General features: G+C 36.6%; 1 protein-coding gene across 3 annotated transcripts in view; it reads right to left on the bottom strand.

Moving 5' to 3' along the window:
* Positions 1-1,068: 1,068 nt before the first annotated feature.
* Positions 1,069-22,778, bottom strand: part of INTS12 (integrator complex subunit 12) — a 36,370-nt gene continuing 14,660 nt past the window's right edge. For all 3 annotated transcript variants that reach the window (XM_043971205.1, XM_043971206.1, XM_043971204.1), the window contains 5 exons: positions 22,262-22,414; positions 18,587-18,774; positions 15,449-15,608; positions 12,261-12,407; positions 1,069-4,476 (listed from right to left, as the gene is read on the bottom strand). In XM_043971205.1, the coding sequence (XP_043827140.1) occupies positions 3,889-4,476; positions 12,261-12,407; positions 15,449-15,608; positions 18,587-18,774; positions 22,262-22,414 (1,236 nt within the window). In that variant the 3' untranslated portion in view covers positions 1,069-3,888. The remainder of the gene's footprint in view (positions 4,477-12,260; positions 12,408-15,448; positions 15,609-18,586; positions 18,775-22,261; positions 22,415-22,778) is intronic.

Below are 22,778 nucleotides of genomic sequence, written 5' to 3'. Positions count from 1 at the left end.
GCTAAACAGAAACATTGTCTTTTTTTTTTTTTTTTTTTTAGTGAGGCAATTGAGGTTAAGTGACTCCAGATACGGTGCTCTATCCACTGCGCCACCTAGCTGCCCCAGAAACATTGTCTTAATAAACAACTATAGAGAAGTAGGGAAAGGTAACTGCATAAAAATTATCTGGATTCCTATGTACCATTAGGACCAGGAGGATGAGCTCTTGGACATAGAGATTTTAATACTGGGAAAGGGTTAACATTTTAAGTCCCAAAGGAAGCATATGAACCAAGGCAATAGATAAGCAATTGAGAACTGCCTGTTTTCAGAAGCTTAATCTTCACTCCTTGATTGGTTGAAAAGTTCACTTTTACAATATAGATCACATGAAAAAGTTGTTTGAAATTTCCTAGTAATCTCTAAAAGAATGCAAATCAAAATAGCCTTAAGATAGCAACATGAATACACAAAATTGGAAAAAGCAGCAAAAATTTTTATATAATTCACTGTTGGGAGGGTGGTTTATGGGGAACACAGGCACTCTGTATCATTGGTGGCACTGGTACAGTTTTTGGAGAATGTAGCAAACATGAGTCACAAAACTGACTAAATCTGATTAGCATGGTGCATCTGGATTTGGTCAGAGAACCTTAATTCTAATCTTAGCTTGATAGTGTACTATTTGTGTGACTATGGTCAAATCACAACCTTTGAGCCTTAGTTTTTTCCTTTGTGAAAGGAAAGGGTTGTACTAAATGACCTTTGAGTTCCCTTTAGTTTCATTGAGGTCTCATATCTGCACAAAAAGATTCACAGCTCTATAATGGGGCAGAAACAGTGATTTTAAAAATGGTTGAGGTAATATAGTACCAGAGGAACTCGGTTCATATACTCCCAGTCCTTAATTTCTCCATTTGTAAAATGAAAGCCTTGAATTAAATGGCCTCTGAGGTCCCTTCAAACTCTATGATATATTGAAGAAATTGGATATTTAGTGTATTGGAAATAAAACACATAGGAAGATTATAAGGTAATATATTTTTATGAAGAAATGAAAGCAGCAGAAGAAAAGTAGCACATATTTACAACCATTAAAAAACAAAAACAGAGCTTTATAAATAACTATTTTGATTATTTGCCTATTAGTATTTGTGAATGTTTAAATTTAATAAATTTTATTAATAAAATAAATTTAATCGTTAAATTTAATTATTATTTTTGAAATTATATTCAAGCATATAAATCAATAAACATCAATTAGTCACATACTATGAACCAGGCATTGTGGAAAGAAAGTAAAAAATGAAACCATCCTTGCTCTCAAAGGGCTACCATTATGTTGAGTATTGATCTCAGAAAGTCAGGGTTGGGAAAATGGAAAGCAGTTGAGAAGGAAGTGGGTTGACCATTATTTTTCCTTATATGCTATTAAGCAATTCAAAATGTATATGCGGCCTGAATTTGAAAGGTCATACTACAAACAAAAAAAAATTAGAAAAAACAAAATTAGGTAAATTCCACAAAACATGTATGGTCACACAAGATAAAATTGTAATTTCAATCATATAAAACAAACAAAAAAAAGCTTTTGCACAAACAAGATCAATGTAGCTAAGTAGGAAACCAATGACAGTGGAAACAATTTTTGCATGAAATGTATTTAAAATAAAGAACCATTCCCCAGTGCATAAGTGGTCAAAGGTCATGACTAACAGTTTTCAAGAGTTACAAACCATTAACAACCTTATGAAAAATTGTTCCAAATCAACAAGTCATGCAAATCAAAATAAGTGTGAGGTTTCACCTCACACTTAGGAAATTGGCAAAAATGAGAAAAGATGGAGCGGTGGGAGGACAAGGCACATCTGATCTTTGTCAAAAGTTTGAGAAGAGATAATGCATGCTTGGTGCAGCTGTGGATTTACCCAAATAATCTGGAGATCAATTTCAATTATGCTTCTTTTTTTAAAGGGTGACTAAAATATCCATCTCTGGATCCAAACTCCAACTGACAGACATTTGGAAGTTTAAAAAAATAAATTAATTAAAAATAAAAAACAAAAAAACTGGAAATAAAGTGTCCATTGACTGAGGTATGGCTAAATACATAAATAAGTACATAAGGGGTAGCTCGGTTGGTGTGGTAGATAAAGGGCTGGACTTGTAAGGAGGACCTGAGTTCAAATCCTATCAGATGTTTACTAGCTGTGTGACCCTGGGCAAGTCACTAAGCTTTGGTACCTGTTTCTCTACCAGTAATGGAAATAACAGCACCTACTTCAAGGGGTTGTTGTAAGGATCAGTTCAGATAACATCTGTAAAGCACTCTGCAAACCTTCAAATGCTACCTAAATGCAAATTTTTATTATAAGAGAATGTTACTGTACAGTAATAATGACAAATGTGAATGGGCATGGAAAAAAAGAACTTGAATGCCTTGTAGGTATAATCATCAAGCTTGGTCTTGGAGGAGAGTTGAAAAGATGCACCTCCCATCCTCTGTAACAGAGATGAGGTTGAACTACATCTATGCTCCCTTCTCTGTTTTCTTTTAAAATCTGTTAAAAGCTCACAGGGGAAAGGAGAGAAAATGAATGTAATATAAAACAAGGGATCTACAAAAATAAAGAAATAAAATAAGTAAACCAGGGAGTCAAGAGTGGAGGCTAGAAGGTCTAAAGATGCTGGAATCTACTTCCTTCTTTATAGAGATTTAGACCTGAAACGGGTATCACCTTTATCTAATCCAACTCCATCATTTTACATGCCAGGAAAATTACATTGATCAAGTAGAAGTGATTTTTTTCAAGGTGCCCCAAGTAGGAAAGAGCAGAGCTGGGATTTGAGTCTGAGTGCATGTCTAGTATCCCTTATATTACACCTCGCCACATCTGCCAAGTAATTCACAGTCCATAAGAATTATTCAGTTTTCTAGTTTTTGAAAGACAGATAATCCATTTGCAAAACAGAATGGAGTATCCCTGAATGACCAAATTAAACCTTTTATAATAAAAAATTATATACCTATTTATATCTATCTATACATCTATACTTAGATATCCTCTGAGAGTCTCAAGAACAGAAGGTAAAGGAGTTTTAGCTAGAAGCATGTTATAAGGGAGGCTTGACTTGGAACCAGGATGATCTAGGTCCAAATTCTGTTTCTAACCCTTGACAGCTGTGTGACTGATTCAGGGCAAGTCATTTAAACTCTCTGAGGCTCAGTTTCCTCATCTGTAAAATGAAGAAGTTGGCCTTTAGGGTCCTTTCCAGCTCTAAATATGTTATCCTGTGAATAAGATTCAAAATTTAAGCCATCTTATTTTATCACAATAACCATGAGAAACAGATCATCTATTTCGGACTAATAGTTTCTTACTCACTTCAAGAACTTGGTAACAATGTACACGTTAGACATGCAGAAGACACGACAGTTCGCCAAAGTACTCTGCAAAGGTCTTTCCTCCTCACTCTCTCATGACAAATCCGCGAGGAAGATGACAGAAAAAGGAGAAAAACAGGAAAGTTCACCAGCACATTGGCTAGTCTTTGTGATCTGGCTATCAAGAATCAGTTTGTGGGGTTTTTAGGAAGATGAATGTAGTTCTTTGTCCTTAAATCTTTTTTTTTTTTTAAATTTTGCCACTGAATTTATATAAGCTACCCTAGAATCCCTGAAAATCATGAAATTTTTATTAAAAGTTCTAGACAATTTTGAAATCACAGATTTTAACAAAATAAAAATATATGAAAAGTTAATATAAAACTCAAATAGGTTCACAGTTTTGTCATTTTCTGAAAAGAAACAACTGGATAGCTTGGTCATATAATTTTTTATTAAACAATACATTAAATTTGTTATTTGTCATCGATGTAGGTAAAATAAAAGCAAATGTAGCTGAGCTATTTCTTAAGTTTCTTTTGAGCAGCTTTCTTCTTGACCATCTGTAACCGCTTCATTGCATTAAGCTGTGACTCCTGGGAAGTTGGGCCCTTGAGTGAGGATGACGATGGGTTGCTACTAGTATCTGAGCTGGTTTTAGTGGTGCTTCCACTTGCTCCAGCTGTTCCACTACTCCCATTTCCACTGCTGAGTTGGCTGTTTCCTCCTGGCACTAAGCTACTCGGGCTGGGAAGGCCAACTTTGCTCACATTGTCACTACTCACCGAACGACTGAGGCCAGTTTTGCCTAAAGTTAGAGGAGGCAGAGGTTTCAATGATACAGGAGTGGTACTGCTGGTAGGAGAAGCTATTTTAGAACCTATGGCAGCCTTAGACGTGGTGGCCAGTCCAGTCAAACCCACTGCTTTCTGGCTGGCTGAGGAGGTGGCAGGTTTCCCGCCAGTGTTCTGTGTTGTTGAGCTAAGCTTGGCTGTTGACGGTCCAGCAGAAGAGGTTTTGGCTGCAAAAGCTGCCCATCCTGTTAGGCCACTGGGTGCAGAGGAGGAAACACTAGAATTGGAAGAGTTTCCTGAAACCACTGTGGATGGCTAAAAAAAAAAATTAAATACTATATTAGAACAAATGTACATTCCTCAAGTCCTGTAAGAAATTTAATCCCTTTGTCCTTTAAAACATAGGAAACATATCAGACTGTTAAAACTAGGCCCAAATATAAAGTATATATAAGGTAATGAAATTTTTTAAAAATAAAAAATTAAAACAAACAGAAGAGAACTTATGTGACTTGCCCCTTCCACAGTGTGCATGCGTGTGTTTTCTATACCTTGTGCTACTACATAAGGAAGGATGGGGTTCTTCCTCTTGTAGGAAGGTTTTCTTATCAGCTTTTGAAGGTAGAATTTCTGTAGCCCTGACTTGTACCTACCCAGATTCCTGTTTTATGATAATTTCTCCCATTAACTTAGCTGGCCAAATCAAATCATCTCTGAATGCAAACAACCAAACCATGTAGAAGTCAGTATCAACAGTATTTCTTTCTGCATTCATATTGTATAATAATTCCTTCAATGGAAATTCATGTTGGCATTTTTATCCTTCCCTGGCTCATTTTTCAAAAGTTCTTCCCAGACCATAAATTAGTTTAATGGAAAACAATCCTGGCACGGGAAAAACAAAACAAAAAAACAGAGATACTTGCCCTGTCTAAAATAGCAAGGGATACCCAGAGATCTGAAAAAAAAAAACATACCAACTTCCATTAAAGCTGGCTTCATGATGTCTATTTGAAAGTATTGTTTTTAAAATAAAATTAATTTTTAAAAATTGAGTTCCAAATTCTCTCTCCCTTTTCATTCCTTCCCTCATCATTAAGAAGGCAAACGATTTGATATAGTTATACATGTGCAGTCATGCAAAACATATTTCCATGTTAGTCATATTGTGAAAGAAAACACAGGCTTCTCCCCTCCCCCCATAAAAAAAAAACAAGAAAAAGAAAGCAAGCTTTAAAAAATATTGCTTCCATTTGTATTCAGACTCTATCAGTTCTTTCTGATGCATAGCACTTTTCATCATAAGTCCTTTGTAACTGTCTTGGATCACTACATTGCTGAGAATAGCCAAGTCATTCATAGTTGATCATCATATCATATTGCTGTTACTGAGTACTTAGAGTTCTATTTCCAGTAGAATATGTATGTTATTTCCTTTTTGAGCTAATTCTGAGGAGAGTAAGGTTTATGTGCCCTCCCACCCCCGCTGGCCCCTCTTTTCCTCTACTGTAAAAGCTTTCATACTTCTTTTATGTGAGATAGCTTACTCCATTCTACCTCTCCTTTTCCCCTTCTCCTAGTGCATCCCTCTTTCTCACCCTTTAATTTTATTTTTTTATAATTATCCCATCATATTCTACTCATACCTGTGCCCTCTATCTATGTATTCTCCTTCTAATTGCCCTAATAATGAGAAAGTTTTTAGGTGTTTCATTTTCCCATTTAAGAAAGTAAACAGTTTAACTTTATTGAATCCCTTATTTCTCTTTCCTGTTTACCTTTTTATGCTTCTCTTGAGTCTTGTATTTGAAAGTCAAAATTTCTATTCAGCTCTAGTCTTTAGGAATGTTTGAAAGTCCTATATTTCAATGAGTGTCCATTTTTTCCCCTGAAGGATTATACACAGTTTTGCTATGTAGATGGTTCTTGATAACAATCACAGCTCTTTTGACCTCCAGAATATCATATTCCAAGCCCTTCAATCCTTTAATGTAGAAACTGCTAAATTTTGTATTATCCTGACTGACGGTTCCATATTTGAATCTATTTTTTTCATTTAAAAAAAATTTTGTTTTATTGTTTCCTGATGTCTCATAAAATCATTAGCTTCCATTTGCCCAATTCTAATTCTGAATGAATTATTTTCTTCAGTGAGCTTTTAGACCTCCTTTTCCATTTGGATAATTCTACTTTTTAGGGAGTCCTTTTCTTCATGAATTTTTGTATCTCTTTTTCCATTTGGCCAAATCTGCTTTTCAAGGCATTCTTCTCTTCATTGGATTTTTGTGCCTCTATTTGGCCTATTCTGGTTTTTAAGGTATCTTCTTCAGTATTTTTGGGTGTCTTCTTTACCAAGCTGTTGATGACTTTTTTCCATGTTTTTCTTACATCAGTCTCATTTCTCTTTCCAATTTTTCCTCTACCTCTCTTAGCTGATTTTTAAAATCTTTTCTGAGCTCTCCCAGGAATTCTTTTTGGGCTTGAAACCAATTCACATTGTTCTTCAAGGCTTTGGGTGCAGCAGTTTTGACTGTTGACTTCTTCTGAGTTTCTGTTTTGATTTTCCCTGTCATCATAGTAACTTTCTAAGGTCAGGATACCTTTTTGGTTTTTGCTCATTGTTTTGAGTCTATATCTTGACTTTTAACTCTGTGCTAAAGTGGGGGGTATGCTTTGGGGACACTGTCCTAAGCTTCAGGTTTTTTGTGTAGCTGTCTTCAGAGATAATACTGGGGACATGTAAGTTTTTGATTCTTCCAAGGTGGTATAAACTAGGGAGAAATGTGCTTACTTCTCTCCTGGACTTTGCTTTGATCTAACTGCGACCAGGGTCCCAGTTCTCCTGGGGCTCCAAGCTCTGGTGTGTTAATGTTCTTCCTGGCCTTGGAGCTATGACCCAATCCAAGTATGGGCAATGGAACAGAATCCTGTCTCCAGCAAAGGGACCTCTATAATCTATTTATGGCAAAGTCTGTGCTGGACACTCTCACTTTGGTGCAACAGACCTTTCCTATTAACTTTCTTTTTTGGGCGGGGAGAGGCTTGGGGGGGTGGGCAGAAGAATAAATGAGGGCTAAGTAACTTGTCCAGGATCACATAGATAATAAGTGTCAAGTGTCTGAGGCCGGATTTGAACTCAGGTCCTCCTGAATCCAGGGCCAGTGTTTTATGCACTGCACCACCTAGCTGCTCCACTCTCCCCGACTCTAAGTTGTCTTGGCCCAGAAAATTGTTTTATTCCATCCTTTTGTGGGATCTGTGACTCTATAATTCATTTTAAGGTGTTATTTACAGTTGTTTGGAGGGGCATTTAGGAGAGCTCAGACAAATCTTTGTCTCTTCTCTACCATCTTGGTTTTACCTGCATTATTATATTTTTAACCACTGTGATCAATAATTGAAACTAAATCTAAGCTGTCTACTTTGTATGAAAGCGAATAATGACTTTGGTTCACTGAGTGTGACAAGTGCCAAGATTATTACAGTAGCTTTATAGGACAATAATCTCACAAGGTTATCAAAGGAAGCACTTGCTTCAAGTAAACAAGTGAGTCACAAAGGAGTACATGTAGGTCATCGGAGAACAAATTAGTATATAAATCAAAAGGCAGGTATAATAAACTCATAATTTTCAGCAAATGCAAGCTAATATTTTTTCTTTTCTCTCTAAAACAAATCATCATCCATATGGCAGAATAATCCCTTAATAAACTTCACAAAATGCAGTCTATTTAAAATAATTAAAAAGACCAGCACTTGTGAGGCACAAATAAGGAAACCAATCCTTCAGTCTCAGTATTTTATTCTAATGACTTGTGGTTACCAACCATTGCTATTCAGCTGGACAACAGATGGTCCATCACACAATTAAGATGTAGGGAATGAAAATAATGGAGACAAAAATATTTTCTTCATTGTTTCCAGGAAGAAATTTTTTTTCTCCTAAGCTGTTTAAACTTAAAACATTTTTTGGCTCTTATCCTAGAGTTTCTTTACCTACTATATGCAAATAAGAACACAATGAAAATTAATTGTTCTGATGAATTCACTTTTACTTGTTTGTTCTCTTTTTACCATCTCAAGATAAGCCCTCAGCCCCATCTTAAAGCACCAACAAAATCTAGTCAAAAATCAAACAAGTAATAAAGAACTTTTAAGAGAAATACTTTCATAGTTGTTCTGCTTGTAAAACTCTATTTCGAATAATTTATTAATCTATTTCCTATCTCAATCCTAAGAGAACTTCTATCCCACTTAGCCTATCCAAACCCTAGAAAAATAGAAGGGAGAAATTTTGCTTTTTTCTTATATGAGGTATTAGTTAACTTTACAGCTAGAGACATAACAAGGTATTTCAATAAGGAATAGTTAGAAATATCTAAATATGTATATAGAATTTATAGGTATTTTCTGGTAGGAATCATTTAACAAACAATTTAAATAAAGATATTAAATTCTCTATTCATTTCACATTGTATTTTTCATAATTTTTGCCCAAATAATTTGAATGTCATTTATTTTAGAAGTGATTAAATTTAATACAATCAATCAATTTTCTAGGAGGTGGCATTTCAAGAAAACAGCATCACAGAGTAAAAAATGTGAATGTGATACATTGAATCTATGAGAAAAGTGTATTAGGTTCCCATGACCACCAAAAACTGTGATCTTTCACTAGAGAGTGCTGAAGATACACTTTTCTACATAAAATTCTTTATAACAAAAGATTATCCATAAAATTCAGCAGAGAGGCCTGGTGGGCCTGGGAGGGACAGGGGTGGCAATGTTAGAAGAACCCTGGGATAAAAAAAGGGAAAAGGGTAACCTGCCATATGCACAAATATCAACTAACTAGTAGAATTACTTATGATATATTTTTTTCTTTTCTTTTTTTTTTTTGGTGAGGCAATTGGGGCCAAGTGACTTGCTCAGGGTCACACAGCTAGTAAGTGTGAAAGTGTCTGAGGCCGGACCTGAACCCAGGTACTCCTGACTCCAGGGCAGGTGCTCTATCCACTGCACCACCTAGCTGCCCGTATGATATATTTTTTTAAAAGTCAGATTTCTTCATATAGTTTCTACCATCTTATGAGTTTCTGGATCTATACTACTAAGTATAGCTTATACTAAGAGTAGCTTGGAACAGACTCATGGCACCAGACTCAGAAAGCTTTTGCACAGCTATTTCTTCTACCCCATAAGTTCCCTTAATAAAAACAGAATGTGCAGCTCAATGACAGAAGTGAGAAGGGGTTTTCTTCTTACTAAAGGAATTAGAACAATGTTTTAGGCTCCACTGAAGTGACTATAAGATGGCACAGCAATCCAATGTGTTATCAGGCATGGAACCTCAAAGGTGATAGAGCCACACTAGATGATGCTATCTGGCTCCCTGTTTATGAGACAGACACACCATAAAAGGTTTTTCCCCTTTAATGAATTAAAAATTAGACAGAACTCACAAAGTGAGAGCCTTAACACTTCAATCATCCTTAAAGAACACAAATCAAAATAAAGAGAACTTAAATTTTATATCAGGGTGGAGCTAAGATGGTGGAGAGAAGCCAGCAAGTCGCCTGAGCTCTCCTTCAATTCCCTCAAAAAGAACATTAAATCAAGCCTCTAAATGGATTCTGAAACTACAGAACCTACAAAAAGACAGAGACACAATCTTCCAACCTGTGATAATTTAGAAGACTTCAGGAAAGGTTGGTCTCACTCAGTGCACCTCAGCATGGAGGAGGTTGGGGTAAGTCAGCTGAAAGCTCTAGGCCACAGTAGAGCAACTGGGGCCCCTTGATCCTGGCTCAGCAAGCTGGTGGCACAGCAGGTCAGTGGTGAGATCCACCAGCACCAGCTGAGAGGGCAGGTTGCCAGCTAGAGGGCCACACACAGGACAGGCATGACCAGGCCTGGCCATCCCAGTGTGCCAGGAGCAAGCCCAGGGTGTTGAGAAATCTACAAGCCATAGAGGCCTCAGAGTAGAAAGCCAGTGACACAGCCCCTATCCCCCAGCACCAGAAGTTTCAAACAGGGACCTTGGTGCCCCAGGAACAGACCTCAACTTTTTAAAAAAATAAGCTGCAATGTAAGTAGGAAACAAAAAAGAGCTCTTACCATTGAGAGCTTCTGTGTCAACAGAGAAGAGCTAAACACAAACTCAGATGAGGACAATACTCTCAAATTGTCTACATGTGAAGCCTCAAGAGGGAAGATGAATTGGTCTCAAGACCAAAAAGCCTTCTTGGAAAAGCTTTAAAAGGATTTTAAAAACCAATTGAGAGGGCAGCTAGGTGGCGCAGTGGATAAAGCACCGGCCCTGGATTCAGGAGTACCTGAGTTCAAATCCAGCCTCAGACACTTGACACTTACTGGTTGTGTGACCCTGGGCAAGTCACTTAACCCCCACTGCCCCACAAAAATAAAATAAAATAAAAAATCAATTGAGAGAGGAAGAAGAAAAAATGGGGAGAGAAATGAAAGCAACGCAAGAAAATTATGAAAAAAGAATCAGCAGCTTGGAAAAGGAAGCATAAAGATTGACTGAAGAAAACAATTCCTTAAAAAATTCATTTGGCCAAATATTTATAGCTGCTCTTTATGTGGTGGCAAGGAATTGGAAATTGAGGGGATGACCATCAATTGGGGAATGGCTGGACAAATTGTGGTATATGAATGTAATGGAATACTATTGTGCTGTAAGAAACGATGAGCAAGAGGAGTTCAGAGAAACCTGGAGGGTCTTACGTGGGCTGATGATGAGTGAGATGAGCAGAACCAGAAGAACATTGTACACAGTATCATCAACGTTGAGTGTTGACCTACTGTGATGGACTATATTCTTCTCACCAAAGCAATGGTACAGAAGAGTTCCAGGGAACTCATGATAGAAGAGGATCTCCCAATCCAGGAAAAAAAAAGAACTGTGGAGTATAGATGCTGAATGAACCATACTATTTCTTTTGTTTTTGGTAAAAAAACAGCAATTCAAACACTTAAAGAAGAGAATCCAGCTTTCCAGACCAAAGTCCAGAATCCAGTTTTTCTAGACCAGAATCCAGACCAGAGTCCAGAATCCAGTTTTCCAGACCAGAATCCAGTTTCCTCCTGATGACATCTTACCACTTCAAGAAGACAAGAGAACTCAGAGACTTTATATGTTTTGTTAGTTTTTACTATCTCCTTTCTGTTATAATATACACTATCTGTAACATGTACTCTCTGCAGAGGCTCTCCCTTTGCAAGACTAATGTCAAAGCGTCGGTTCATGAGGACAAAAAAAAAAAATCGCCCCTCTGGACAAAACTTTCCTCTCTTCCTTTTCTATATTGTTGTTCACATATTATTAGTTAGCAATAGTTATTATATTATTTTTACTGTTCCGTTAAGGAAATATTTTGTTTCTTGAGGAACAAAAGGGGGGAATGTGGTAAAAAGTTTTAACAGTCGGTTAGATAATGGAGAGACGCCAGTTTTTTTTTTAGGAACACCCTTTTGGGGAGGAGACCAACAGCATGAGCTACGCACACCAGTCTGCTTGCGACGCACGCCAGATTGCCTGCTGAGCACTCGACTTCCGGGGTGCGAGCTTAAAAGGCAAGGAGAGAACAGAAGTGGGCTTTTTTCCTGCTCCGCCGGTCTCCTGGCTGCGCTGCACAGACAGACTCTGACTGGAGTTCGATTCGGCCCGGCTCTCAGTTAACAGCACGCGCTTGACTCGGTCTCTCTCCCCAAAGGTGGACTTGGGTTTTGGTGAGTTTTATACGGAATATAGACTAAGCCTAGACTTAAGACGATTTGTATTGTATTTCTACTTTCCTATCCTTCTAATCAACATCACCTTGTGACTACCATACAATAAAAGCTCTAACTAGAAAACCAGAAACTTCTTCCATTTACTAGTCTGAGAGATAAATTAAGGGAAAGGTTAAGTAGGGGAGATTTATGATCTAATATCCAATTTTAATCTCACAATTTACTTTTAATAGGAACAGTCCCATATTTAACATGGATTTTGATACTAGGGTGAAAAATACACAAAACTGTAGAAAACTGTTGAACCAAAAAGTTTTGCTAGAATAAAAATAAGTATACTCTACCTTAACTTCTGTTCTCTTGAATGCTAGAAAAGTTGTTTCTTGTTTCAGTTTAGTTTCAGGTTTTTTAACCAATGGATCTTTAACAGCTGGAGCTACTGAAACAACTGCAGGGGCTGGTTTCTGGGCTGGTTTCTGTGTCTTCTGAGCCTGGAGAAATAATCAATTGCTTCTATGAAGAACACTATTTGAGACATTCAATTGAAACACCAAACAGGAAAAAATACCCCTTTCAATATTATATGACTATAAGAAATTCTGATTGTTGTAAATATTTTATCATGAACATAAAACAAAATCTGGGGCAAACTTCTTATGTCATATTAATGAATGTAGCAGACATAATTTATGGCAAAGAAAAAAGTGCAAATGGGAAAATTATGACGACTAGATGCTATACAATGTTATCTAATGTCAACTGAAGTGATCCAGAGAAAAGACAGGGAAGCCATTTGTAATTAAAGCAAGCCAATTTTTTCACCACGCTGACTGTTACTTGAGATAGTTTGAAGAATTCTACATGGATCAGTCACCTACCCTATATCAATGAGACCAGGTTAAAAACAGGAGTTGTTCCCTTCCATCCTCCACCCCAACACAAAAGGGACAGTAAAATGGAGGTTCAGAAAGAGATGATGGAGGGAAACTGTAACTCTTGCTAATACTCTATTCCTCAAACTAAGAGACAGTTATCTAGTACATCCAAAGCAGAAATCATTATCTTTCCCCCTAAACCTACCCCTCTTTCAAATTTCCCTATTTCTGTTAAGGACATTACCATTTTCCCAATCTTTCAGGTTTATGATCTTGCTGTTATCCTCAATTTCTCTCTCTCCTTCACTTCAACATATCTAATATGTTGCCAGATCTTGCTTTTTCTACTTCTGCAATATCTCTCTTATCTGTCCCTTTCTCTCTACTCATATAACCAAAACTCTAATTCACCTCCTTATCACCTCTCACTTGAACTATTAAAATTGTCTCCTAATTCATCTCCCTGTCTCATTTCTTCCCACCACAATCCGTCTTCCACACAGCTGTTCACATGGTTTTCCTTAAGTGTAGACAGAGCCATACCATAACTCTACTCAATTTACTCCAATGGTCACCTATTGCCTCAAGGATCAAGTACAATCTCCTTTGCTTGGTTCTAAAAGTTCTTCACACTCTGGCCCCAAACTGCCTCTTCTCATGCCTGTTGGTCTCCAGACCACCTAGCCTCCCTACAGCTCCACACACACAGCATTTTGCCTCCCGTCTCTGCACTACTTCTGCAATAGCTGCTCCTTATTCCTGAAATGGGCTCACTCTGTTTCTCCCTCGTCTTGAAGTCCCTGTTTAATTCAAAACTCAGCTCACATGTCACCTTCTACGTGATCCCCCTTCCTAATTCCCCAGGCTACTGGTACCCTCTTGCTCAAAAAATTATCTTGATTAATTACTTTGGTTTATTAGTCAAAACAAGACTAAATAAAAATCATTGAGCTATTACTTTTTAATATAAACACTTATGGTTATTAGGCTACATAGAGAATATAAAGCAAAGGAAAATGCATAGAATCAAGAAACCCAGATTATAGAACTAGCTCTGACACTAACTTTTCAAATCTGTTTTTGATAAATCATTGAACCTCTTTTTTGATTTCTTTGTTTCTAAAATTATCCCACAGAATGAAATTCAATTCAATTCAATTTAACCAAATAAATATTTATTATGTATTGCCCAACACTCTGGCAAGTAAAGAGTATTCTATAATATAACAGTGGTACACTGATGAGGTTGGAGCCAGAGTATTTGGGTTTGCAAGTTACCGCCCACATGATTTGGGGCCAAGAACTTCAGCCCTGTGGGCCTCAATTTGCTCATCTACAAAATGAGGGAGTTGAACTAGATTTTTAAGGTCCTTTCTAGCTCTAAATCTATTATTATTTGAAATGTTACAACAATAATCTCATTCACTTAATCAAGAAGGGAGGAGCAGCATAATGTAGTTGAGAGATGGTGGGATGACTCAGACTGGCTGCTGCACCAAGACCACACTATGACTGAAAGTCACATGCATACAAAGTTACACTGATTCGTCCCTGTAGAAAGAATGTCTACGTCAATTAAATCATAGGTTCTGACATAAGCAAAAAAAAGCAAAAAACACCTTATCTATGGTTACTGTTATCAATTCCCAATGGCTTAGGTAGACAATGCAATATATTATTTGTTAAATGGAGGACATGATTAGGGTGAATAATTTGTTACACATGAATTAGTCTAACTTCCAAATTGCAGATGGACAAATTCTCAGATTCAAACAAAATGTTTAAACCTCAGCTTTTTCCTAGTTAATTATAATTTAGCTGAAAAGAAACTATAAGTATCTTGACCATTCCTTCTAACTACTTCTTGTGATTTACAAAGATAGACCAGACACATTTACTTAGATTTTTAGATAGTCTTCCTGGATTAACCTTGAATATAACCTTTATAAAAGGTATAAAATAATTTATTGGGTGTCACTGCCCAAAGACAAAAGAAAAACTTGAGAGCCAAATAAGCAGAAAACAATTTTTTAAAGTCAGAAACATAAAATATTATACTTACTCTTCAATCATACAACAAATTTAAATGGTTTTTAGTTCCATATGATTGCAAGTTAACTATAAGATGAAATAAAAGTGAGATAAGTGGTGGAAAGTGAGAAAGATGATGACAGAGAGAATGAGGGAAACAGGTATGCACATAGCAAAAAATTATATATACAACTGAGAGGGGTAATGAGAAAAGACAGACGTTAAAAACAACATGTAGTAATGTCTCCATCTTCTGGTCTTTTGTGACATTGCCACTGAAGACTTTTAAAGCTATGTTGTATTTTCACAACTATAAGCATCCATGAAGTTATCATTTTTTGGTGCCTACCCAATGGACTGGATGAAATTAATCTCAAGCTCAGATCAGGAGTGTGCCTAGATAATACACTGTGCCATGTGCTAAATGGAAAATACATATTTACCTAATATATCTATCATACATACAGTAATATAAAAATGGCAAGACAACACATATGCACATTGTCATTTTAAAAGGTTTTTTTTCCCTTTAAGCTTACATTTAATTGTTATTTCGGGAAATTTACATAAGCATGAATTAAACGTGACAACAGAGATTTCAAAAAAGACAAAGAGCTGGTTCCTACCATTCTCTTCATTTGCCGTGTGCATCGAGCACAATACCATACAAGACGTGGGTCATTCACTTCCTTGTCAGTCACCTGGGGTTTATGGCAATCCTGGTGATAGAGATTATGGCATTCTTGACATTCTACTAACTGATTGCCAGATGCTACTGTCATTTGCCTAAGGGAACACATTGTTTAAAGATAATATTTTATTAAATGAAGAAGAGTTTGAAGTCATGTCAGACAATATTTTGTATTAAAAAAAAACAAAATTAAACCTACCAATATTCAATGTTTCTCCTATATTTTCTATCTAAAGAAGATTATTTTTTTCTTACACTCACATGCTTTCATGTATTTCTATTTACTCCGTTTATAACGCTGGGTGCTATTAAAAATTGTAAATATTTCAAGATTTCAAAATGACAGTCATGTGTAAATATAATGCCAAATTAGGCAAGAGAATGAAAACTGAGAAATGCTTAGTACCCTAAGCAAACTGTGAATGCCAATTCATTAAGATTACTATGGAAATTTAAAAGTTAGACAAAAGGAAAAGAAATAATAACACTATCCATTTTATAGGGAGATGTGCATAGAATTTAAGATATGATTTTAAAAATCATGCAATTACAGAGAAGGCATTAGTCATAGTCTTGACTTTCAGAAAACAAGGCAGCTTATGATGAAGACTTCATTTCTTTAATTTATTTAGGTCTCTGGTGAAAAGAGTCACTTGGTATAAATGAAAAATTAGTGATATGCCTGTAAGTGGATGTACGTCTATGAATTAGCCAAATAGCATTTTCCAAATGATTTCTCTTTTCAGATGACAAATCAGGCTATTTAATTGCTAAGCGGCTTTTGTACATATCCCTGAGGACCAGGTATCTAGGTAACCATGGCAACTATGTTTGTGGATGGGTGGGGAAGGTAAAGCCTTATTTCTTTACTTAATAAGAAAATGAAGACAGAAGAAATTGCCCAGATGGTTTTATTGAAATTTTATGAATATATATTTTAAACTAAATATTTCAGATTTGAAATTATATGTATATAGACACACACATATATACACATTTTGGGTTGCATTAAATGCTTTCTCAACCCAATTCACTTTTCAAAGTGGCATTTTATCTAAAATAAAAGGATCTTCACACTTGAAGATACTTTCTAAAGAAAAATCTCTACTAGAAGCTAAAATTAGATATTTAAGGTTTAAAAATACAAACTGAATAATTTATATTAAAATAAGCTCTTATGTTTGCCAGAATCCATAAGATACACTGCTTAAATATTTAGAATTTCTCTAAACTTTAAAAAGGACAGACCTTCAAAATACACAAATTTAAACTAAAATGCCCACATCATTTTCTTTAGGTAACAAGATTATTTTAAATACTTTTCATCAATAAATCCTTTGGGCCTAAATCAATATATATATATATATATATATATATTCCAATCAACCTCTATTTTCCTTCCTTATCTAAAGAATTAAGGTGACAGCATCATAATCTAGAAGTTCAATTAATGTTATATTCTTCAGTAATGGTAATCAGCCAATATTATCTTATAGCAGTATGGATTGTCTCAGCCATAGGTATCACATTCCTGGATTTTTCCCCCCTACTCAGCACTGACATATACAGACTTTAGGCAAATCATTTTCGCTTTTATTTTCTCATTTATAAAATGAGCACATTAGTTAACTTGAGCAGTAACCTTATAATAGGGCTTAGTTTATGCTAAAAGAAAAGAATGAATATGGGTAAAAACAATTAATGAAGTACTTAGGCAGCAAAGTATAGTGGAAAGGGTCCTAGAGCTGGAGATGGATCTGTTGCAAATAGACCCGAGTTCAAATCTCACATCAGACACTTGTTAGTTGTGCAACCATAAACATGTCCCTTAACCGCTTGAAGCCTCAGTTTCCTTTTCTGTAAAATGGAGATAATAATGCTGATACTACATTTCTTAAAAGGGTTGTTGTGAGGGATGTTCTCTATAGATACCAATGTTCATATGAATAAGATTTATTGTTATTATTCTAGCACATTAGTCTGCTCTCTGAAAGTCACAATGATGATCACTCAGAGTCCAGAAAGGAATTCCAAAATGATCAAACAACCCAAATGACAAAAAACAATCAACAAGTGTCTATTGTTGGACAGATACTAGGGGCTATAAGGAACTGTAAGAGCTTTGTTCTAAAGAAACTCACCCATTCTAAAGAAACTCACCTGATTACAGTAATTTGTCACTCACACACTTTAAATTTAAGTGACAAAAATCAGGTAAAAAAATAATTGGTACAGCTACCTTTGTATATAAATTATCTAAAATGTCTTAAATATTACCTGGGTTATTTTGTAACACTTTAAATTATTCCTCTTCTTATAATTTAACAGCTTCCTTAAAAAGTTATGTGGCTCAAGTATTTTATATTGAAGGAATGACAAATTTAATTTAATAATTCAGCTATGACATAAAAAATACCACATCCTTCTAAAAGAAAAATAGGAAGAATGGAAACAACCATGTTTGTTGAAGAAATCTAACTTAATAAGCAGAAAAAGCATGGATTGCTTCCCTTGCAGGCTACAAGTCTATAACAACTTCAATATTAGAAGTGGGCTCTCAGATTTACATGCTAGTAGAGTTAGAAAGGAACCTTAGAAATAATACAGAAGCTATGTAGTGCTTTTTTTTTTTAAATTTGAACTCCGGTCTTCCTGAATCCAGGGCTATCCACTGCACCACTTAGCTTCCCCCATATAGTGCTTTAAAACGCTTTTTGGGAAGTAGTGAGAACCCTGGGAGGTAGAAAGAATAAGCAGGAATTTCTGCATTTTAGAGAAGAGGAAAATGAAGCACAGCTTGAATGATTTACCTTTGCTCACAGAGCCACTACCAGCCCCCCTGGGTCTTAGTCCATTCATCTTTCCACTGAGCCATAATGCATAACCAGGGATCAAAGAAGTCATCAAGAGAGTAAAATAACACCATAATATTTAGCAGCTGATTTCCAGTGCAGGATATGGAGTTCACATAGGCATAAAATAATCTGAGGTTATTTTTCCTTCCCCTCATCTTTCTCTCTCTATGTCTCTCTGCCTCTGTCTGTCTGTCTCTCTCTGGCAAGGTGCCACTTACCTACAAACAACGCAAGCCAATCCCATTTCCATGGCAAAGTCATCAGCACTGGTCTCATCAAAACTGGAGAGATCAGGCATAGCCAAGTCCTTGCTGGTTTGGACTGTGATGGGAGAAGAACGAGACTCTTGTTTCTCTAATCTGGGTTTCTTTGGAACATCACTTCCCTCACTGGTATCAGCCTTCATCTATTAAAAAGAACACATGTGTAAACACCACAAACACACACACACACACACACACACACACACACACACAATGAAAAGCAAAAGACATTAGTGTTCTGATCAGCAAGTAATTGTGGCAGAAGTAATTATAAAATACTAAAAAACATAACAAAGATGAAAATACATATAAAAATTGAAAAAATAAGAGTAGCTGGCCCCGATAGTGCTTTATATATCTAATCATATTAGCTGGCAAAAATGAAATCTTGGGAAGTTTAAAAGTAGGTTTTTTCAATTAGTTAAAAATCACTAAGGAGAAAATTTTGTAAAATCACAGTATTTAGTGTGCTTCTTTTGTACCTGTGTTTCTAGAGACCAGTGGGCATTACAAGGGCTCTATTTTCTAACTGTACCTTTTCATCCTTTGAATTTGCTTCCCATCTGACTAATGAAGTCTCCATGTTTTCTTGGTTTCCTCTATGGCAAGAGAATTGGCTGCTAAGTATTACTAACAAAATCCCTCCCCTCCCTGCTGAGGTGCCACCTTTATAACTTCCACTCAATAAATGACTTCATATTTAGTTATTTACAATTTCCACTGTTCTCCTTTTGCTATAATTTAGGAAGGACACTGATAAATTGGAAAACATCAAGAAGAGTGCACTGACAACTATGAAGAGCCACAAGGAATGTTTTAGCATGGGGAAGAGAAGCCTCAGGGGAGACATAACAGTTATGTTTAAATATTTGAAGGACCGTCCTTCAGAAGAGAGACTAGAATTTTTTCTGTTTGGTTTCAGAGTGCCAAACCAGGCACAGTGGGTAGAAGGTATGAAAAAACAATTTAGGCTTTATGTCTAAAAAAACCTTCCTAAAAATTAGAGCAATCCAGGGGCAGCTAGGGGGCACAGTGGATAGAGTACCAGCCCTGGAGTCAGGAGGACCTGAGTTCAAATCCAGCCTCAGACACTTAACAGGTATTAGCTGTGTGACCCTGGGCAAGTCACTTAACCTTAATTGCCTCACTAAAAAAAGAAAACAAACAAACAAATAAAAACGAGAGCAATCCAAAAGTGGAATGGGTGCCTTGAGAGATGGTAGGTTCCCCTGCAATGAAGATCTTCAAGTAAGAGTTGGATGACCACTTGTCAGTCATGTCTGTGGGGGGAGGAAGGGGGAATTATTTTTTTTTGTTTGTTTGTTTGTTTTGTTTTTTGCGGGGCAATGGGGGTTAAGTGACTTGCCCAGGGTCACACAGCTAGTAAGTGTCAAGTGTCCGAGGCCGGATTTGAACTCAGGTACTCCTGACTCCAGGGCCGGTGCTTTGTCCACTGCGCCACCTAGCCGCCCCCGGGAATTATTTTTTAGATTATGTGTTTGACTAGGTAGCCAGTGATGTTCTTTCCAATCCAAAAAATTCCATGACTCCTTCTTAATCTTTCTTGGCAATTAGTTAATTGCTACCAACACTTCATCTTAATTAAGTTAATCTATATAAGCTCTTCATCCTTAAATCTTGTCTTGGCATAGATGGACAGCTTCTGTCCTTATCAAAAAGCTATCCTAGGGCAACTAGATGGCGCAGTGGATAGAGCACCGGCCCTGGAGTCAGGAGTACCTGAGTTCAAATCCGGCCTCAGACACTTAAGACTTACTAGCTGTGTGACCCTGGGCAAGTCACTTAACCCCAACTGCCCCGCAAAAAAAAAAAAAAATCTATCCTGAGTCAAATGCAAAGTTCCTGCAGTTTTCCACATCTAATGCTATTTGCCACCTTCTCTTGATGACCTTTATAACTACTGACACATTTGAAATGGGATGTTGATAAGATTGAGAGTATTTAGAATAAAATGTCCAGGATGGTAAAGGACCTTGAGATTTTATTATCTGAAGGAACTGGGGATGTTTGCCCTGGAAAAGAAAAGACTTAGGGGGGCATAACAACCTTTTTCATATATTGGGTTGTCATACAGAACAGGAATTAGACTTGTTTGACTTGTCCCCAGAAGGCAAACTAAGATCAACTGAGATTTCGACTTGATATCAGGAAATAGTGGAATGTGATACCTCAGGATACAGTAGGTTTCTTTTCCTTGGAGTTTTCAAAGAAAAGACTGGATGACCACTTGTCAGGTGTTATGTAGAAGGAATTCTTGCTTGGAACTAGGTTCCCTCTAATAGATATTTTGTGACTAATTTTACTCGACTTCAAGCTCACTCTGAGGACCCCTCATGGTACCTTTTATCACTTCTCTCACGGTCTTAGTACAGATCAAATCATGGAGCTTAGGACCACCTTATGGTTTTGGATTTTACGTGGTGAGGTCATTTACATGGTGTGACTACAAAGTAAGGAGACCAATCTTCTTGTGAGGCTTATGGAATAATGAACAAAACATTAGAGAAGTAATCAAAGGAGGATCCCTTAATCTTAGTGAGTCTAATCTTGTCCTATAACTGTGCATTCCCCTTGCCTATCACTAGAGCCAGTAATATACCCTTTCCACATCTGTCTTCCAAAATTCTGCTCTTCATTCCATGCCTAGTTTAGGGGCCTTCTCTGATCTCCCCAGATGAAAGGGATCTCTCCCTCTGTTTCTAATAGCACTTTGCTGAAGCATCCTTCTGCTCTATCATCTTTATTGATATACATGTCTTATCCCTCCTATTACACTGTAAGTTCTGTGAGACTGGGTTTGGGTTAGGGTTTATTTTTGTAGCCCCAGAGCTTAGCTCACAGTAGGTACTTGATAATCTGGGTAATGAAAGGACAAAGCTCTGTTATACTTGAGGATACTCAAGAGCACACACTGCAGGTTCTAAAAGCAATTAAGTTCCAAGGTAATGATACTGAAGGAACAACACTTTAGCTGAGCCATGATGATACAGTGTATGTTATAAATGGACATCACTGTGCGCACAGCTTTGTATGTCAATACATGTATGACTGTGTATGCATCAATCTTCCCTCTCTAAGACAGTAAGTACCATCTGAGTTCAGGAATAGCATCTGAAACATTTTTTTGTTGTTGTTCCTTGGGTCGGGGTGGGGGTGGGGGTGGGGAGGAGGAGAGGTTGCATCTGTAATTTTATCAGAGTAAAGAGTTTCTACTGAAGAAAATACCTCTCTCAATGCAGACTGTAACTTATATTCTTATAGTTGTCTAAGGGATTAAGTAGTTTGCCCCCAGAGCGTGAAGCAAAATCTTCCTGACTCTAAGGCTAGCCCTTTATCTAAGCTGCACTGCTTCTCAATATTTAAATTCTACTCTTTAATCTTAATATCTCCTAGAGCTCAAATATTTGTTGGTGAAGGTAAAATCCTTGAATAACAAAATTCTAAAACTGTGCTCTTTAATCATAATCTCAACATCTCAATCAAGAGTCATTTGACTACTTAACTTTGTGCCTGTACTGTGAATTAGAGGTACAAAAGATGTATAAAAGAGGTAAGTGATATAACTCTAATTCCCATACTTAGTTAACAAAACAAAACAAAAAATCTTACTTTATCAGCAGGCCTCTTTTCAACTTCTTTCTTCACCTTTTCGGTTGTGGCAGGCTTGCCATTATTATTACCAGAAGGAAGACTGGAAGCAGTTTTGGGCTCCTGTTTAATGGAAATTGCTTTAGCACTTGATACTTTGGGAGGTTCCACTTCCTAAATGGTAAAATGAAAAACAGATAATTAAGCAGCACATAATTTCTGGCATGTTACCACTCTTTTCAGGTCACATAGCTAAGCAAATATTGCAACTAGAAAATTTGCCACATTTGAAATATCAGGCATCATGCAAAAAAAAAGTCATAAAGCTGATATTTCATCACATTTTTTGGTTAAGGCTCAAAAGAAATCGCCGTCTTACCAGGACCTCAATAGTTCTTTCTTATACCTTTATACTCAAAGATTTTCACATCATGTTTTTGTAAACAAATTCCAGGGTTTTTTTCTTGTTATGTAACTAGGGACATGACAGTTACCTTTATATGAAACTTCATTGGTATTGAAAAACCCCTCCAACTTT

Source organism: Dromiciops gliroides, chromosome 6, assembly GCF_019393635.1.
Source record: "Dromiciops gliroides isolate mDroGli1 chromosome 6, mDroGli1.pri, whole genome shotgun sequence".
NCBI classification, from domain to species: Eukaryota; Metazoa; Chordata; class Mammalia; order Microbiotheria; family Microbiotheriidae; genus Dromiciops; species Dromiciops gliroides.
The sequence above is the reverse complement of the archived record's forward strand: the minus strand, read 5'-3'. Positions and strand labels throughout refer to the sequence as shown.